We start from the raw sequence: 18,995 nt of genomic DNA, 5'->3' as shown, positions 1-18,995 counted from the left end.
AGATCATGGTTAAAGATGCACCGAGTGCTAGCAGGTGATCACTTTAATGGAAAGTTGAGTGGAAGGAAAAACTGTGGTAGAGGAAAGCAACAGGGCTGGTGACATCTTTCAGAGGTAAGGCTATTCAAGAGATTCTCAAGGCGTAGACTTGAGTTAGTGCTTCAAGAGCCACCACACACAGAGGGCTAAGGGACCAAAACTTCTTCAGTGGTTTAAAGTCCAATATTGAGATGAAAGTAAAATTTGCGATTCATTTGGAAATGATGATAGTTCCAGAGTCTGGAGGCATATTGGAGAGGCACAGAATCCAAGCTTTAGGTCCAGCGTTAAGTTTCCATAGAAGTGATTTGAGGAGCCAACTCATCCCGCTGGCGTCAGACCCAACAGGGCAGACATGCTAAATGCTGCTTTAAAGCACGCTGGACTTACAGCAGCATGCATGCCACACCACATTAAGGCAGTAATTCATGCAAAAGGAGCCCTGACCAGGTATCACTGCAAAAACGGAACTTAAAATAAGTAAAAATTTTCTTAAAATGAATGTATTTCTCCTTGATTTGAGCAGGTAAATAAGATGATTTGCCAATGGAATAAGATTTTTAAAATAGGAACAACTTATCTCCATCATCTTATTTCAAGTGCAGGATGTCTAATTATCTTATATTAGGGGTCAAAATACTCATTCCATTGGCAAATAATGTTATTCACCTGCTCAAATCAAGGACAAATACACTAACTTTAAGAACATTTTACTTATTTTTAGATCCGTTTTTGAGCACATATACTGTGCAGTACATGGCCACACTTTTCAGTAGGCTTTTCAGTAACTTTTAATAAAACTATAATTTACTGAGATTCACCTGCAGTTTGATTAATTTTCTTAAACATAACACACACAAAAAAGACATAAATAATGAGATTTTTATTTCATGTTTAGATTGACAATCTTTACAGCTTTTAAAGCTTAAAGTTCAGCGATGATCCACTGACGATAACTTCCCTGCAGGTGCATCACTTGCTTGCATATGCCATGATCTGCTCCTGAAAAGTAAAAGAGGGAGAATTATAAAAACGGCACGCTTTAGCGAAGCGTGTCAGAAGAGAGGGGCATTGCCTTAACAAAACCTGCAAACTTGTGAACTCGCAGCGTTTAATACGGAAAAAAATGTCCCTTTTAACTCAGTGGCTCCATAGAGAAACGCCTTCCTGAGCAGTTACAGTTGTGTCGGTCTGAATCACTTAGTAGGAAATAACATGAGCGGTCAGTAATAAAAAGGAGTGTGAAAACGCAAGCCAACAGCACTGTCCGCTGCCCCGGGGCCAGCCGTGCACCCCACCCACACACTTTTGGTAACACTAAATTTGGGGCTAAACTTAGATGCCATAGTAGTAGGTTCAGAGCCCTTAAAATTATAGACACCGCTACAGTAAAGCTCCATGTAATCAGAAAAGAGGGCGGAGGGTGGGGTCAGGGTGTGGGCGGGGCTTTCGGTTTGACAGGTGGTTGATGTTCTTTGAGCGAGGAGCAGGTCCGCTCACTGGCTTACTTTTAGAGTCGGGAGCATGTTGGTGGCCTGCAGGCCGAAGGTGCGTAGGAGAACCGCAGGAGCTGCGTTGGTGGAGTAAAGACGCTTCATGAGGTCAATGGCGGTCATCATGGGCAAATTGTGTCGCTGACGTTCCGTCTCATACTCTAACAAGTGCTGTATCGCTCCTGTGTGGACAAAATATTACAGTTAAAACTCTTTGTTGAATAAATCCTGTTCCTATATCTGTCAGTGAGGTGGAAGCTGATTTTTAGAACAAAATTATGATTGTTTGCTATATAAAAGTTGAGTGCGGGTCATTTTGTCCCTTTGCCATCACAGTGACTTGAAAAAGCATTCATACCTCCTAGAACTCCTTTACATTTGATCACATTGCAATCATAATCTTCAAATGTATTTTATGGTGATTTTATATGACATCCCAACACAAAGTAGTGCACAGTTGCAAAAGTAAAATGTCGATTATTTTTGCTTTGCAAAATAGCTCAAGATCATTCAGACTAGATGGAGAGCATCTGTGGACATAAAATTTAAAGTCTTGCACAGAGTTTTAATTGCCTTAGAAGTGCAGGTTTTGACCAGATCAATCTAAAACATGAATATGCCTTGATCTAAACCGTTCCATTGTAGCTCTGGTTGCGTATTAGGGCCACTGGAAGGTGAACATCTCCCCTATTCTCAAGATAATTGCAGCTGCAAACAAGTTTTCTTCCAGAACAGTTTGGATAAAAACAAGATTATACAAGCACAGCTAAGGTGACAATCAGTCAGGATTTTTTAAAATAAGGTATTGTGTACAAGATGATACCAAAGAGTGTAACAGAGAATCCGTGCCAGAGTGTAATCTCTGACCTTCACATTTAGGACAAGGACAAGAGAAGTGCAAAACTATTTATGAGGCAGACAGTGAGAAGCAGCTTCTCAGCACGTTGCTGTGAGAACGGACTTCTCTTTTTCTCTTACAGCTGCAGAAACCAGCTCTGGCAGATGGCCTTCAGAGGGGCAAAGCAGAGAAAACGATTCCACACAGAAGCCATAAGCATAATAACATAGACATAACATAAATCACAAGCTCTTAGTAGTAATGATTTTATGGGATTCTTCATAAATAAAATTGATGCCATTAAAAATAAAATAATTGGCATCCTCCCAAACATGATTACCTCGTCCTCAGTAAGTGAGGCAGCATTGGAGGAATCTTTAGAATCTGCGCAGTGTTTGAACTGTTTAGAAGCAGTAGAGCTTTCTGAGCTATCTAAAATTTTAGCTTCATCTAAACCTTCTACCTGTATGTTAGACCCAATCCCAACCAAGTTGTTTAAGGACATATTCCCTTTGATCAGTGGCACTATTTTAGACATGATTAATCTATCCTTAGTAAATGGATATGTACCACAGGTTTTGAAAGTAGCTGTTATTAAACCTTTACTTAAGAAACCTTCTCTTAATCAAGATGAGTTAGTAAATTACAGACCTATATCTAATCTTCTTTTCTTATCTAAAATTCTTGAGAAAGTAGTTGCTAATCAACTTTGTGAACATTTACAAAGTAATGACCTACTTGAGGAGTTTCAGTCAGGCTTCAGAGCTCATCATAGCACTGAAACAGCTCTGGTGAAGGTCACTAATGATATTCTCATGGCCTCAGATAATGGACTTGTGTCTATACTTGTCCTGTTAGATCTCAGTGCTGCATTTGATACAGTTGGTCACAATATTCTCCTACAAAGACTTGAGCATACTGTAGGGATTAAGGGAAAAGCATTAGGCTGGTTTAAATCTTATCTGTCAGACAGATTCCAATTTGTTCATGTTAATAATAAATCTTCCTCAAACTCTAGGGTCACCTGTAGAGTACCACAGGGTTCAGTCCTTGGACCAATTCTATTTACTATATATATGCTTCCGATTGGCAAAATTATCAGACAGCATGGGATTAATTTCCACTGTTATGCTGATGACACTCAGCTATATTTATCCATAAATCCTGATGAATCCAATCAATTACTTCGACTGCAGTCATGTCTTGATGACATCAAAAGCTGGATGACTTTAAATTTCCTGCATCTAAATTCTGACAAGACCGAAGTTGTAATCTTTGGGCCAGAGTCCTCAAAAAATAAACTTCTTAACCAATCACTTAATCTGGGTGGCATTAACCTGGCCTCTGGTAATAAAGTAAAAAATCTTGGTGTTATTTTTGACCAAGACATGTCATTTAAATCCCATATTAAACAGGTTTCCAGAGTTTCTTTTTTTCACCTCCGGAATATCGCCAGAATTAGAAACATTCTGTCCAGGAGTGATGCTGTAAAACTGGTCCATGCATTTGTTACTTCAAGGCTGGACTATTGTAATTCTTTACTGTCAGGAAGTCCACAAAATGCAGTTCAAAGCCTTCAGCTGATCCAAAATGCTGCAGCAAGAGTTCTGATGAAAATCAACAAGAGGGATCATATTTCTCCAATTTTAGCTTCCCTTCATTGGCTTCCTGTTAAATCAAGAATAGAATTTAAAATTCTTCTTCTAACGTATAAAGCCCTTAATAATCAAGCTCCATCATATATCAGAGCTCTGATTACCCCATATGTTCCTAACAGAGCACTTCGCTCTCAGACTGCAGGTCTGCTGGTGGTTCCTAGAGTCTCTAAAAGTAGAATGGGAGGCAGATCCTTTAGCTATCAGGCTCCTCTCCTGTGGAACCAACTCCCAGTTTTGGTCCGTGAGGCAGACACCCTATCTATTTTTAAGACTAATGTTAAAACTTTCCTTTTTGACAAAAATTATAACTAGTGACTCATGTTACTCTCAGCTACCTTTATAGTTTTACTGCTATAGGCTTAGGTTACTGGAGTATATCAGGATCTAATTTTCTCACTCTATTGAGTTCTACTGTTCTTCAATTATGCATTATGTGTTGTCATTTCTGCTTTAACTTTCTGTTCTCTCTCTTTTCTCTTCATAGTAGGTACACCTGGTCTGGCGTTCTGTTAACTGTGACATCATCCAGAGAAGACGGCTCACCCGCTACTACCATCTAATGTAGAACAGATTACTAGATCAATGTGTGCTTCTGTGCTTTTTTGTTTCTCTTGTTGTGTCTCTGTTCTGTCTTCTGTAACCCCAGTCGGTTGAGGCAGATGACCGTTCATACTGAGCCCGGTTCTGCAGGAGGTTTTTCCTTCCCGCTAATGGGTGGTTTTTCTTCCCACTGTCGCTTCATGCTTGCTCAGTATGAGGGATTGCAGCAAAGCCATGTACAATGCAGATGACTCTTCCTGTGGCTCTACGCTTCCCCAGGAGTGAATGCTGCTTGTCGGGACTTTGATGCAATCAACTGGTTTCCTTATATAGGAAATTTTTGACCAATCTGTATAATCTGACCCAATCTGTATAATCTGATTGAATTTGACTTTGTAAAGTGCCTTGAGATGACATGTTTCATGATTTGGCGCTATATAAATAAAATTGAATTGAATTGAAAAAAAGTTCATACCAGTCATCAGACTTCAGCAAGCAACAACATTTTATGGTCTAACATACGTATTTTGAGTCCCATCCAACTTTTCATCATATCTGAGCAGCTTCCTTGTCTCTATTGAAGATTCCCCAGAGACTGGTGCTGCCACAGTCATGTTTCACTGCAGGGAAGGTGTGTTAAAGGCCAAATGCAGTGTTAGTTTCCCCCTACATGTACATGTAGGTGGGGGGAACCTCTTGTGGCTTTCTGTCAGCTCCTTTCCTTCTTTATTTCTATTCGCCACTCTCTAATAAAAGCCAGATTTGCAAGAATAATGGCCGCCCTGACACCAAATACTCCCACCTGAATGCGGACCTTTCCATTTCATCTCTCATGATGATGGATTTAACACTGCTATGCCCAAAGCTTGTGATAATGTTTTATAATCTACCCCTTTCTGACATGTCTGTTATGGTGCTTGGTCTTTATAATGCTGTTTGTTGACTAATGTTCTCTAAAAAACCCTCTGAGGCCAGAACAGCTTGATTCATATTGAGAGTAAGTTAGGCTTTATTTACTAATTAGGTGACTTCTGAAGGTAATTCAAAGCCCTGGATTTAATTCAGGGGTAAAAGAGTATTTCAGATTTTTATCTGCAATAAATCTTGAGAACCATGTCTCCTTTCCCTTCAGAGTTATGCCTCCCTTTGTGTTGGTCTAGCTCATAAATTCCCAAGCCAACAAATTGACGTTTGCAGTGGTAACAGGATAAAATGTAAAAAGGTTCAAGAGGTGTAAATACTTTTGCAAGGCACTGTCTTTGCAGTTTTCTTAAGGTTTCACTCAAAATTTTCATATCATTCCAGTAAATTCTATTACAGGCAGTAAACATTTTCAAATAAAAAGTCAACTAAAGTTCCTCTGCACAATGTGATTGCTGGAAAACATGCTGCTTTTTAAAGATTAGAGCAACGCAGTGTGTTGGAGCTGCGGGCATGGAAACCAGCTCAGAGCAAACCACTTGTTGTCTGTTTGGAGTTCTCACTGACCCAGGTCCTTCCCATTAAAAGCTGCCTGGCTCAGGAGCTGCGTGAGGCAAGCCACATCCCCGAAACCCAGATTGGCTCCCTGACCTGCCAGCGGATGGACACGATGTGCTGCATCTCTGAAAAAACGCAAACATGCCCACGTAGATGTTATGCTGTGCCACGGACAGTCAATATTTATTGCTCTCTTGCAGGAAAAGGAGCTAAAAACGGGAGCAAACTTTAAAAAAGCCGGGCCGGCAGCCGTGATGTGCAGACTGTTCCCATCTTACCCGATGAGCGCCACTCTGTGCCTGATGTACTCCGACGCGTGACCTATTCCCAGCGGGAACATGACCCTGCTCTTGGGGCCGATCCCTGCCACGCTCGGCGGAAGCTGCCGCGGCGAACCTGCGGACGGCATGATGGCCGACAGGGCGCCTCGGAACAGCGCGCCGGCTGTCTCGATCAGGTCCGACTGGTTCTCATTGCTCCACTGTCACGGAGGTGTTCACAAGGAGAGAGAAAAGTTTGCAGGAGACAGAAAAAACAGACATTATTCCCATGAGTGGACAGAGAACCTCGCTGACACAGGGAGTAATGCAGGACTTCGGGCCGGCCAAAAGCGCTCCCCTCCTTCCTAACTAACTGGTCTGGCAGGGGCTCGGGAGCTGGGCTAATTAAAACAGGATGCCGGCCAGGCAATGCAGTTGAATTAGCTCGATTTGAAAAACATTCCATGCAGTAATGGTCGACACTGGAAGACCGCAGGTTTAATTAGCAAACCAGGCCTGAAACCAAATGTGACTCAGCCGTGGTGACCCCATCCATCAGCAGGCCGAGTAAAAATAGCCAGCTTGGGAAAACGGAGGTTCTCCAAACATAGAAAAAAAACAAAACAAACATAGGTATATCATTCCTGCAGGAAAATTATTATTATTTTTTATTTGGCCCAAACTCCAACCGAGATGTTTGTGTGAGTCACCCAAATAAACAGGTCAACATGCGGGATGTTTGGAGAATCCCTGCACACAAAATACAGAAATGTTGCAACGTCTCACCGACAGACCTGAATGCTGACTGTAAATAGAAGCCGAGCGAGACTCACAAAGGCCGAGTTGACGGCGTCGACGAAGCTCTCCTCGTCCAGCTCCAGCAGCTCCTCTGCAAGGCGATGGCCGGTCGACCACACCAGGGAGCTCTCTGTGTCAGAAAGCTATAGACGCACGCAGAGGGAAATCATGAAATACGTCTGCAACACCTGAATACGCCGCGATAAATAACCACTGCTGTAAAAAAGTAAGGACAATTACCGGTAACATCGCAATGGGTCCAGTTGGGAGAAATCTCTGCCATGCAACATTGTTCTCTGTCGGCTGCAACACATAAAGCAAAGTATATATTTTGCTGCCATGTATTTATTTTTTATCTTTTTGATGCTTTATTTTTTTTTAACAAATTAAAATCTTAAATGTGGTGTGGATTTGAGTCTTTTGGACTACATCTCTACCATCTTTGCACATCTATAGATCTAATTTCCTGCCCACTCTTTTTTGTAAGTCAGAGCAATTTTCAAGTGTTACCACAGATTCTCAAATAGGTTTAGGCGCGGACTTTGACTAGGCCATTCTATCATTTGATACCATATTTATCCCACTGTTGCTCCGGCTATATAAAACGGTGCAATAAAAAATTGCTAAAATTACTAAAAAAAATAGTTTTGTGAAGAACTAAAGGTATGTTTTAGATGGAATATTGTATGACGGCACACATCATCTCTCTGTGTTGTTCTCTGGTGTCTTGTTTACAAAGCCGTGCCCACCGTGATCCTAGTGTACATTCAGGACATTCTCTTTTTTTGACAGAAACTGTAAAATTGAAACGGATAACTAACTAGTGGTGCTTAGATTATGGTGGTAGAGAGATGCGTGGCTTGTCTCACATCTTGTGTTGGTCTACAGACGGTGCTCAACAGCCCCCCTAGTGGTGAAACGTCGCTTATTGCTCCTTTAAGGGTTGTGCAGTTTTCCCCACATGCAAGATTTTAAACATAGGCCACAAACCTACAATTTTATTCTCATCTGACCAAAGGACCTTCTTCTAAATCTTTGCATCTCCAACCGTAGCTGTGGAACGATGGCTGCTTCTCTGCTTAATGCTCGCATTGCTTGTCAGTTCAGGTCTTGGTAGCTTTGCTGTTGTAACATACTCCTTCAATTTTCATAAGATTGACTGAACAGCGCTCTGTGCGATGTTCATAGCTTAGGATATTGTGTTATAGCCTAATCCTGACTTAAACATCTTCTTCCCTGACCTCTCTGTTATGATCCTTGGTTTTCATGACGCTGCTTGTTCACTAATGTTCTCTAAAAAAAACTCAACGAGCCTCACAGAACAGCTGGATAATAAATTACCCACAGGTGGATTAAATTTACTAATTACATGACCTCTTGACAGCGTTTGATGTTTCTTCAAGAGAATCACAATAAAGGTGGTTGAATATAAATACATATCACACATTTCCACCTTTTTTTTTTACTTTGGAAACCATGTATTTACACTTTATCTCTGGCTGTCATATAACATTTTAATACACACAAGAGTTTAAGATGAAATACCTCTGACAGATGCAGCACGGCAACCACAGCAGACTGGTCGTAATTCCACTTGACTGTGGGTATCCCCAGTTTCTGCCTCACCATTGAGTTCGGGCCGTCGGCACCAATCTGCAAAACAGAAGAAGAGTGAAAACTAAGAGGTGGATAGGACAGGAGGAGAACAATTGTTTGTATGATTCAATTTAATCTACCAGCAGCTTTGTCTGAAGAGTTTCTCCACTAGCCAAAGTGACCTTCACCCACGGGATGGACTCTGCTGCGTGATGAGGCATTGGCCATGTATACTCCACCACTTTAGACTTGTACTTAACTTGCACGTTTTCTGACAGCAACAAGAACACAAAGCATGTGATTACTACATTTAAGAGGCAAAAGAAAACAGTTACTGAAAATAAAGCGACAAAACGTGAGTTTCTCACATCAAAAGGGGTCAAATTGGCTCTATGAATGCATCATCTTACTAAATCGGTAATTTGCTACTTTAAAAAAAACAGAAATGAAAGGAAAGGATGGCTAACTTGCAGCCAAAGTGGGGAAAGATCTATAAACCACCTCATAAAATACCACTGGTTTTCCTCAATGGCACGTGTTAGCTGCCAAGCTTCGCGTTTGACAATTTCCTTAATGGCCTTGACCTGCCTGCCGCTTTGCACTGACTAATAGTGTTTATGTACAAGCCCGCCACTCTGCGCTGTGCAAATGCTGCCAGAGTCTTAGATTTTTACACTGGAGCTGCTGCGATTCCCAAAATATCAGCATCTGGACATCCCACACATGGAGGGCTCGTGCTGACTTGGAGCGGGACCCATCCGCAGAGCAGCTACTGGTTCCTGCAACACGGCTGTCAAATATGGGTTTTCTTTGATCGGAACGCAGGGTTACATTAAAAACAGCTGGCGGGGGGGACCGCATTTTTTTTTTTTTTTTTTTTTTTTGTCATGTAATCTGCATCTTCAGCATAACATTGCAAAGGCTAACATGAGACCAGGGAGACATGTGAGGCACATGAGGCAAAAAACGTGCCGCTACCACATGCCCGCTGTTTGGTGTGAAATGTTGAAAAGCATTTATAAATATGCCATTTAAAGTGCCAAGCACACAGCAGAGTTGCTTTTTTTATTTGCTCAGATGTCAACAGAGCGACACGCTGTCAGTGTCGGGGTGGGGGGGGGAGCGGCGGAGCACAAGGGAACTTTAAATAGGTCACTGGACCAACGCACGTGTCCTCGGATGGTGCCGAGATGCTGCAGTTCCCAGAATGTGAGGTTTTTATTAAAGTTGCAGGAAAAACATGGATGGCTCCAGGAACATGTCTTTAAAAGCAGTCACAGGGAGAAAAGACAAATAAAGCCTGAGGACAGAAGGGGATGCATGTGGTGCCAGAATCAACGTCCATTAGGCAAATGGGAGAGAAAATCCTGCTACTGGGTGGAAGCTCACGTTTTATTTTTTTTTTATTCACATATAGCAAGGAAAATAAGTACTAAATGTGTCTATGTTTCTCTCAGGAAAGATGCTTCTGACTATTAAATACTTGGTAGGAAAGTCTTTATTGGTAGTGAGACCTTCAAGACATCTCCTGTAAGGGAAAACTAGTCTCATGCATCGCTCAGGTGTGATTTTGACTTATTCTTCCACACAAACTGTCCTCAAACCTCGAATGTTCTTAAAGCACATGAAGCTTTTATGCTTCAGTTCGTCTCACAGTTTTTCTACTGGTTTTAAGTCGGGTCCTTTTAGAAGATTTACTTTCTTCCTCTGAAACCGGTCGAGAGTCTCGTTGGATGCTGGTTTGGGGTCCTTCATCATCTAGGAACCACCTACATAATCCTGCAGGACACTGGAACCTGTCCACAGTGCCAGGCATCGAGCAAAGGGCCCACTGGAGGACATAGGGCCCTCAAACCACACTTATCTAGTCTGTTTCTAATGGTTTGGTCTGATATATTCATGGCAGAAGCCCACTGGATGTCACTTTGTAGGGCTGTGGCAGTATTCGTCCTGCTAATGGGTTAATGACCTCCGACGGCCATGTCCAGCTCTACTAGAGTAATTGCCTGTCTCCTGTAATACCCTCCAGGATATTGAGAGTGTGCTGGGAGACAGCAAGCCTTCTGGCAGTGGCACGTATTGACGTGCCATTCTGGTGGTGTTGGACTGTCTGTGCAACCTCCGTAGAGTCCAGGTATCGCCTCAAGTTCCCTGTAGACACTGACCCTGATCAAATGGTAAACTATTGAAAAGCAGTCAAAAGGAAAAGAGAAAGAAAAACCTGCATAACTATTCCTGTTTTTGGGGTTATCTCAATGTTGCCCCTTTAGTGTCCCTGTTATTAATTTCAATGAACGAATGAATAATTTATTTCAGACAATCCAGTGAAATTAACACATACAAACATTATGTAATTATGTATAAATAATGATATATATATATATATCAATAATAATATATACAATTATATTATACGGCATGCACAATGTAATGATTATGTCTAAAAAGGGTATAAAGAAGTTCTCCCTCTCCTTCCTATAGTCATTAGCACCAACAATAATCTTCCTGATTTATACTTTACTTATAAGTCCATACCACTCAAACTCCATAAAGTAAGCATTGACACCAGGACAACCGGTACTGATTAACAACCTGCGTTAAAGAACTCACCAAATCAATGCTCCAGAGGTTTAACTGAGATATTAAAGTCTGGATAAAGTGTTTCCTTAATTATTTTGAGCTGTGTAAATGACGTCCGAATACCCTGTTCTAAAATGCCGACCCACGCCCACATCCAAAACCACTTTTGGTTAACGTACTTTGTCATTCCTTCTCCAAACAATGTGTGCACAGTTCAAACTTGGTCTCACTTGACCACTAGACACTGGATATCTGGTCTTTTTTTACATATATTTAACATTGACCAGTCCTTGTCTCAATTTAGCCCAGTAAAATCTGTTCAGTTAGACTTTTTGTCCACATGTCAGCTCCATATTTAGCCTAAACAAAGACATTGAAAGTCAGCTTTAGATCCACTACAACCACCTTTCAAACTTATTTAGACATGAAAAGACATTGGTCTGTGGATGTATTTTTAAAATTACACATTGTTTAGACAGAAGGCAAAGTAGTCTTTTCTATGTTTAAAAAAATAAATCAGAATTTAGTTGTGCTGCGTTAATGTCTTGTTTTGGGTTTGGAGAGGGATGGGGGGGGATTGTTTTAATCTCTGTCTTGCATTTTACTTCTTGTGCAGCACTCTGTGCTGTTTTTTAAAGTGCTGTATAAATAAATATGCTGAGGTTTGTCCAAATGTTCTGCAGCAAGCTTTAATTGAGCTACAACAGGCTTTTTCTTCAGCAGTGGAGTCTTGTGCAGTCATAATGGTTGAGGACCCTATGCTCTATTTTCATGGAAAAAACTATTTCTGCCAGTTCCAGGTTTCTCTGAAGCTCTCTGCAAGTGATCTTTTGTCTTCTTGGACAACTTTTTGGTCACCGGAACATTCAGAGGTTTAGAAATATATCTTGTATTCAATGTCTATCAGTATGTTTTGCAACAATATAGTTATGAAGATCTTAAAGAGTTTTATTCTTATACCCATCATGAATTGCATCTTGCTAAGACTTCGTACCAAAATTTTATACATTTCAACTAGAATTAAATCAAATTACAACTGAACCAGTTCTTATCAATTTGCACTGAGGGGAGACAGGACTGTTTTCTAAATACGGAAAGCTTTCTTGGCCTTTTTCAACCTCATTTTTTTCATCTGTTCAATGCTTTATCCCTGTAATATATATATTTTTTAAACAGGACTTAATTATTATTTTTTTTTACTTATTTGTGTTGTTCCCTTTGCATTTGTGGATTACATGCATTGATACAGACTTCTGGTGTAAATCTAATGGCTTTAAAAAAAAGCCACTGGAAAAGATGCTGCCGTTTTGAATGCTTGTTTTTCCCGTTGTGCCCTGTACTCACCAGGCAGAGAGTCCAGCTGTCTGGTGATGGCAGCCACAACGATGTCGTTCTCTACAATGTAGGCCATCTCGTCCAGCAGGTCCTCCTTATCGAACGTGATCAGAGCATCAGAGCAGGCATCCCAAACCTAAATGAGAGACTCATTATTACCCCTTTGGTCTTCAGCTCTATGTTTGAACGCATCCCTTTCTATTCTCTATTTATAACTGGAGGAGGATCAGCGGCATTTCATTGAGCTAAACACATCAAAGCTGGTAGTCTGTTAGTAGTTATCGCAAAGATTGGACAGCTGACTGCACCTTAATGGAGCTCTGTGGGGCCGAGGACCCACATTACATTTTTGATGTGGATTTGTTTTTGTCAAACACTAACTGGGAAACGCAAATAAAAAGTGACATGTTTGTTAACGCTACAGAGTAAGTCAATATTTATTCACAACCCAAAAGCGGCATAATGAGATATAATTTTAAGCTAATGTCACTCCAACCCTGTTAGAGTCAAACACGAGGGCGTGAAAAGTGTTTGTACAAGGTTAATCCTCTCCTGGACGGTGCCCATGGTGACAAACCCATCATTCAGCAGTAATATGCTGCTGCGCTACTTTTTCTTTTTCCCAAGTTGCCATAAAGTAGGGGGCTATACCCCACAGTAAAACCACTAATGGTAGTTGGTTTGCAACTTGTGATAAGTGGTTGGGAGGAAAGATTTACTGAGACCAGCCCAAAAATTGTTTTGGTTTTGTTAAATGCTGGTGAAATGATGCAGCTTCGGGGCTGCATAAGTTATTGCCATTTGTGCAAGATTTAGAGAATATTCTCCCTCGGAACTTCGGGGAAGAAAATGTGGAAAAACTCCACTTGCATCCTGTGTAAAATTCTCAGTGCCTCGTGGACATTTAAGGAAGGCTTTACTAGCGGGAAAGCGTACTATTTAGAGCTGACCTTTGCTGCATATTTTCCAGCTCTATGGTGACATGTATATGACTGAAATCTGAGTGGCAAACAAGCCAAAACAGTGGTAGAAGAGTGAAGGTATAATGGGAGAGGTACACTACCATAATCACTGTAAGGCACTGCATGATGACATCTTGGGCCCAAAGAGAAACCCTGCGGTCAAGTGTTTGGTACACAGCGACCACATCTGACAGGAGGCACCGAGGCTGCGCCCACAGCCGTAAAGTGGGTTAACTTTGCAGCAAACAACCACTCTCCTAATCTTTCATCTTCTCCCCGTTGTTCACATGAATCTTCATAATTAGAAGATGTGGAGAGGAGGCAGCAATTTGGAACATCAAAATGATTTACCCGTCATAGAAAGCATGGCTTTAATAAATAAAACTTGCACAGTCAGAGAGCCATCCAGTGCTTTGAATGTGCTCGTCGATGGCCTACTTTAAATATAACTCAGGTTCTTTGGCATTTAGGGTGCCACAGGGGCAGCAAAGCTCCTGAAAAAGGGCATAAATTCCACGAAGGAATGAACAAAATGCATGCTACATGAAACCACCATTTGCTATTTAAATGCAAACAATTACATATCGGCATGATTATATGATGCTGCATTGTGTTGCCTGCTGATTAATCTGGCAGAATGAGTACCCGTATAATGTTAGATTTTTCGCCCCACTAATTGTACGGTGTTAAAACTGATGGATGACAGAAATACATATAGTATGGCAGTAAAACTGAAAGTCTGGAGAGCACATTAGGAAAATTCCCAGTTGCATAACAAGGAAAATTGTTGAGATATTTGGCATTACAGAGATTTTTTTTAAGTGGAAAAGAAACATTTCTAAATATCTGACTAAACCTCAATGGTAAATACAGTACCAAGTACAAGTGTTTCTATCCTATGAATGTTTTATTTATTTTTTTTTTTTTTTTACATTTTCTAATGTCACATTCATAAACTTTAATGTATTTTTTGGAAATCTGTATTATACCAAAACATAGCAGTGCATAATTGTGAGGTGGAAGGAATATGATACATAACATTTTTATTCTTTGAGAAATTACAGCTTTGGTAAAGTAACCTTAGGGTGCAGCTTGATTCAAGTCTTTTGTAGGTATGTGTATAAAGGTTTGCACATGAGGAGATGGGAAACTGTGCCTATTGTTCTAAGGAAAAAACGCTAAAGCTTGGACAGACCAGATAGAAAGTGACTTAAAATAAATATTCATTTGTTGCACAGATTCCCAGTTTGATTTAGGTTTGAACCTTGACTGGGCCATTCTGTTACATGAATATGCCTTGCTCTAGGGCTGGGCGGTATGGACAAAAACTAATCTCTTAATATTTTTTGGCTGAATACAGATATCCGATATTTATCTAGAATACATAAAAGTATACCGGTAATTCTAACGCAACATAGACCATCTCGATATAAACAATATAGTCTCATCTTATATCTCTTTTGAAAAAAATCTTGATACTTTTAAAATCTTGATATATCACCCAGCCACACCTTGCACTAAAACATTAGTGTAGTTTTGGCTGTATGTTTAGGGTTGTTGTCCAGCTGGAAAGTGAACCTCCGCCGCTGTCTCTTGACTGAGAAAAAGTATTTTCTAGCTTGTATCATATGCATTTTCTTTCAGGATGGCCTCCATCTTCCCACCCTGACCAGCTACCCTCCCCCTGCTGAACTAAAGTAACCCAACAGAATCACGCTGCTACCACCATGTATCAAAGCAGTGACCTCAGTACAGTGTTAGTTTTCTCCTACTCATGCATGTCTTCGCAGGTCTACAGTTCTGCCACGCTCTTTACATTCTCAGGTGATGGACTGAAAAGAGCTTTGGGGGATATTCAAAGCTTGCAATATTGTTTAATAACTTAACCTTCCCTTAAACTTCTTTGCAACTTTGTCCCTGACCTGCCCAGTGTTTTCCTGGGTCTCCATGTTGCTGTTTGTTCACTAATGTTTTCCATAAAAACTCTAAAACCTTCACCGAAGAGTTGGATTTATTCTGAGATTAAATTACACAGATTAACTCTATTCACTGATTACATGTCTTATAAAGGCAGTTGATTGCACTGGATTTGATGGGTATCAGAGTAATGGACTGAAATGCACAAATGCACATGATACTTTTCTGATTTTTACTTGAAAAATCCTGTCACCGTTTTATTTCCCCTTTACAGTTATGTGTTACATTGTGTTTTTCAGTCCGGTGAGTCAGCAACCTTTAGTATCCAAAGAGCCAATTTTGCCCTGAGTCCTACTAAATGAAAAGGAGCTGCAAAACCAACATGATTCTTTAAAAAAAAAAAAAAAACATAGCTAAAACCTTTTATAAATGTCCACATTACAAAATATGTAATATGGGGAAAGAACCATGATTTTATTTCTACTTTTAAGGTAAAAAACAAAGAAAAAATAAATAAAGAGATAATCCAGTTCACTTGATTATCAAAACAGAAGTTCCTCTCCTTCTCCTGATATTTCATGCAGATATTCAGATGAAAATGCACAAACTTTTTATTACTTTCAGATTTAAGAACACCCCTCAGTTCTGTCATTTTGGGCAAAGTTGCTATGTGCTACTCTGGCAACCCTACAGAGACACATTGCAGTATGAAATAGGTACTTTTCCAAGGCACCATGCTTCAACATTATCTTAAATGCATAAAAAAACCTTTTAGTCATAATTAGCATATACCTGCATCCTTTTATATGGTTTGCATCTCATCCTTGTGACGTGCTCCCATGCTCCAATACCTGCAAAAAAGGTATCTTTACAATTAAAAATCAGTCCTGAAAAACTGCAACTAAAAATACATAAAAAAAGAAATAAAAAAAATCAATAAAAAGGTCACAGGATTAAGCTTAAATTTGATGCCAACACACTCCAACGTTGTTGAAAACTTTATAACAACCATAAAGAATTATTTTGCTACACCATAAAGAAGTGGAGATCCAGAGCATCTTAATTATCTTCAAAATGACTGTATGATGTTTGTTAGGAAGAAGCCAGAGGGATAGTGGTTCCATAAACAAGTTATTGGCTAACCTTTTACATTTTGTGTAAATGCCAGTGGAGGGCATAGACGTCAGAGCTAAACACAATGTTTCACATTTATACAGTGTTTTGTATTTATTCCTTCACACTGCACTGCTGTTTATTTCAAATATTGCAGTGACATCTCACAGTCCAAAATCTAATAAAATTGCATCCAAACTACCTAAAAAGGATCAGTTTCAAAGGAATCGTATTCTGCATTTGAGACATGTAAAGATTATTTAAGATCATAGTATTACCACAATAATAAAAAATATAACACAATCTAATTGTTTTTATCTGAAACAGGAGAGCCACAAGTACTCCTGATGCAGCTAAAATACTCTATTATTTTACATTTATAATGGAATGACGCATTATTGTACACTGGGTGGAAACCTCAGCACTTTGAATGGTCTCGTTACTGAAAAGCCCTTTATAAATAAACTTACCTTATCTTGCCTCAAGGTAGGCCAAAATTCACAGCAGGAGCTACACATCCTTTAATGTCTTGAAATTATTTGTGATTCTCCAGAATGAGCTGGAGAGTCTCACCAGATGGAGGGACGTGTTGTTATCAATAATGTACCCATAGCCCCTAATCCCCATTTGGAATAAATGGAATACAATGTATAGGTGTATTGACAAATGCAATGATAGATAGGCACTTAAAATAGGTTAACTGTAAGATCAATTTCTTATTATTTTTGATACACAGACTTTAGAAATAAACAGAGAGAAAGCTGATATTAGCTGGTTATATGATATTAGCGCAGATAAAACCTGCATTCAGCTGCTTAACAAACATGTCACGTAGCTTTCCAAATGCAGGTTTGGTGATGAGTGGTGCTAAATCAGCTTCCACAAAATCACTGTTCCTGTCCTGTTATTAAATATCTGGAAAAAATTCCACACAGCTGAATATTTCTTTGTTGGAAGCATCAAAAAAGGGGAACAGCCTTATTTCAGCCTGCTGAATAGCAGTGTGCAGCAACGGATAGGTGAGGGGCGGCACTGCATTATTCTGACAGCCCCTGAAAACGTCAGAACTTACGGTATTTCCACTAAAAACTCATTTAATAACTTAAACTGTAATAGTTAAAAAACTAAACAAAAAAAAAAACATATGCTGTGTTGCAACTGAAACTTAATAAAAAAAATGTATATCTTGATTCTGCTAAGCAGCCTATAGCTATTTTAAGATAAAAGCAAAGATTTATATCTAGAGCAACCCAGATAACATCAAGGAACTAGGCATGCGTTTTTGATAATATATAATATTAAGTTTAGGAGAGAATCAAGGCATCAAGTCCTCAATATATTTAAATCTTGGACTCTCACTTTCTCTGACTTCAACCTTCACTAAGATCTTTAACTGTATTAGGAAAAACCTCTTGGCTGTCGGGACACTGATCCTTGCTAAGCCTTAGTGACTGAATGTCTGATCCCTAACTAACCATGTGGGGCCATTTAAAGGTCAGGCATACACCCAACACATATAATAAACCTAGAAATGAAGCAAACAAGATATAAAACATCCGATTTTGTAGACTCCTTTGCGTCAAACAGTGTATTGTACCGCTGAGGAGAGTGGCTGATCCTGGACTGATGGAGCTGACTCTGGTGCTGTAGGTGTCCGGCGCTCTGTCCATTATTTTCTTGTGACCTGCTTCAAGGAGCAGAATCTTCTTCTCTGCCAAGTTGGGATCCATGCCTATGAGAATTATAACATATTAATTATAGATACTGCATCAAAATGACAGCCTGCACACATGGTTAAGCCTCAGTTAGTGCAGGAGGATGTGTGATTATACTGTGGTACAAACACATTTTCAAATGCTGTTATATTTTTAGGAGGATGGGAATCTTTAACAAGACTTTATACAACTTTCTGACAGTATTTTAAAAACAACTTGGCCAAATTAGTACAATAAGTCAAACTTACCCAGGGAGCAAGCCATTGCAGATCCAACCATCCCTCCCCCGGATATAATCACGTCATATACCTCAGTTTTGGGAGAATCTCTTCCATTTTCTGAACACACCAGTCCTCTCCTGATGATGTTTACAGCTGATAAGTGCTTCTCTGTTATAAAACATCGACCCAGTCCGTTTAGGGTCAGTGGTACCTTTGTAAGCTTGTGCATTCTGCTGTCTTCAGTCTGTTTTCACATTAAACAATAGCAAACAGTCCGGCTCGGGAGTCTGAACGCCGTCATACAGCAACCGGAGAGAACGTCTCCCCTTGAATGTGTCCTAATAAAGGCAGCTGTGTCCTCTCTGTAATCCAGCCATGTTGTGTTGACAAGCAAGCGCTCCACAGAACAACTGCTTCCGGCTTCTCGTCCAATCACAAATCGACGTGACTT

The 18,995-nt window shown here is 40.1% G+C and overlaps 1 protein-coding gene across 1 annotated transcript; it reads right to left on the bottom strand.

Annotated features, from left to right (window-relative positions):
• Positions 1-907: 907 nt before the first annotated feature.
• On the bottom strand, positions 908-18,992 carry coq6 (coenzyme Q6 monooxygenase). The gene is made up of 12 exons (XM_012852255.3): positions 18,572-18,992; positions 18,206-18,340; positions 16,288-16,346; positions 12,626-12,752; positions 8,842-8,972; positions 8,651-8,758; positions 7,346-7,408; positions 7,141-7,248; positions 6,326-6,528; positions 6,057-6,172; positions 1,548-1,714; positions 908-1,041 (listed from the first exon to the last, which is right to left on the bottom strand). Exons 1-12 carry the CDS (start codon positions 18,771-18,773, stop codon positions 1,012-1,014), a joined length of 1,449 nt encoding a protein of 482 aa, XP_012707709.2. The 5' UTR covers positions 18,774-18,992; the 3' UTR covers positions 908-1,011.
• Between the last annotated feature and the right edge of the window lie 3 nt (positions 18,993-18,995).

The sequence above is a fragment of the Fundulus heteroclitus genome, chromosome 19, assembly GCF_011125445.2.
Source record: "Fundulus heteroclitus isolate FHET01 chromosome 19, MU-UCD_Fhet_4.1, whole genome shotgun sequence".
NCBI classification, from domain to species: domain Eukaryota; kingdom Metazoa; phylum Chordata; class Actinopteri; order Cyprinodontiformes; family Fundulidae; genus Fundulus; species Fundulus heteroclitus.
This window is presented reverse-complemented; position numbering and strand designations above follow the sequence as displayed.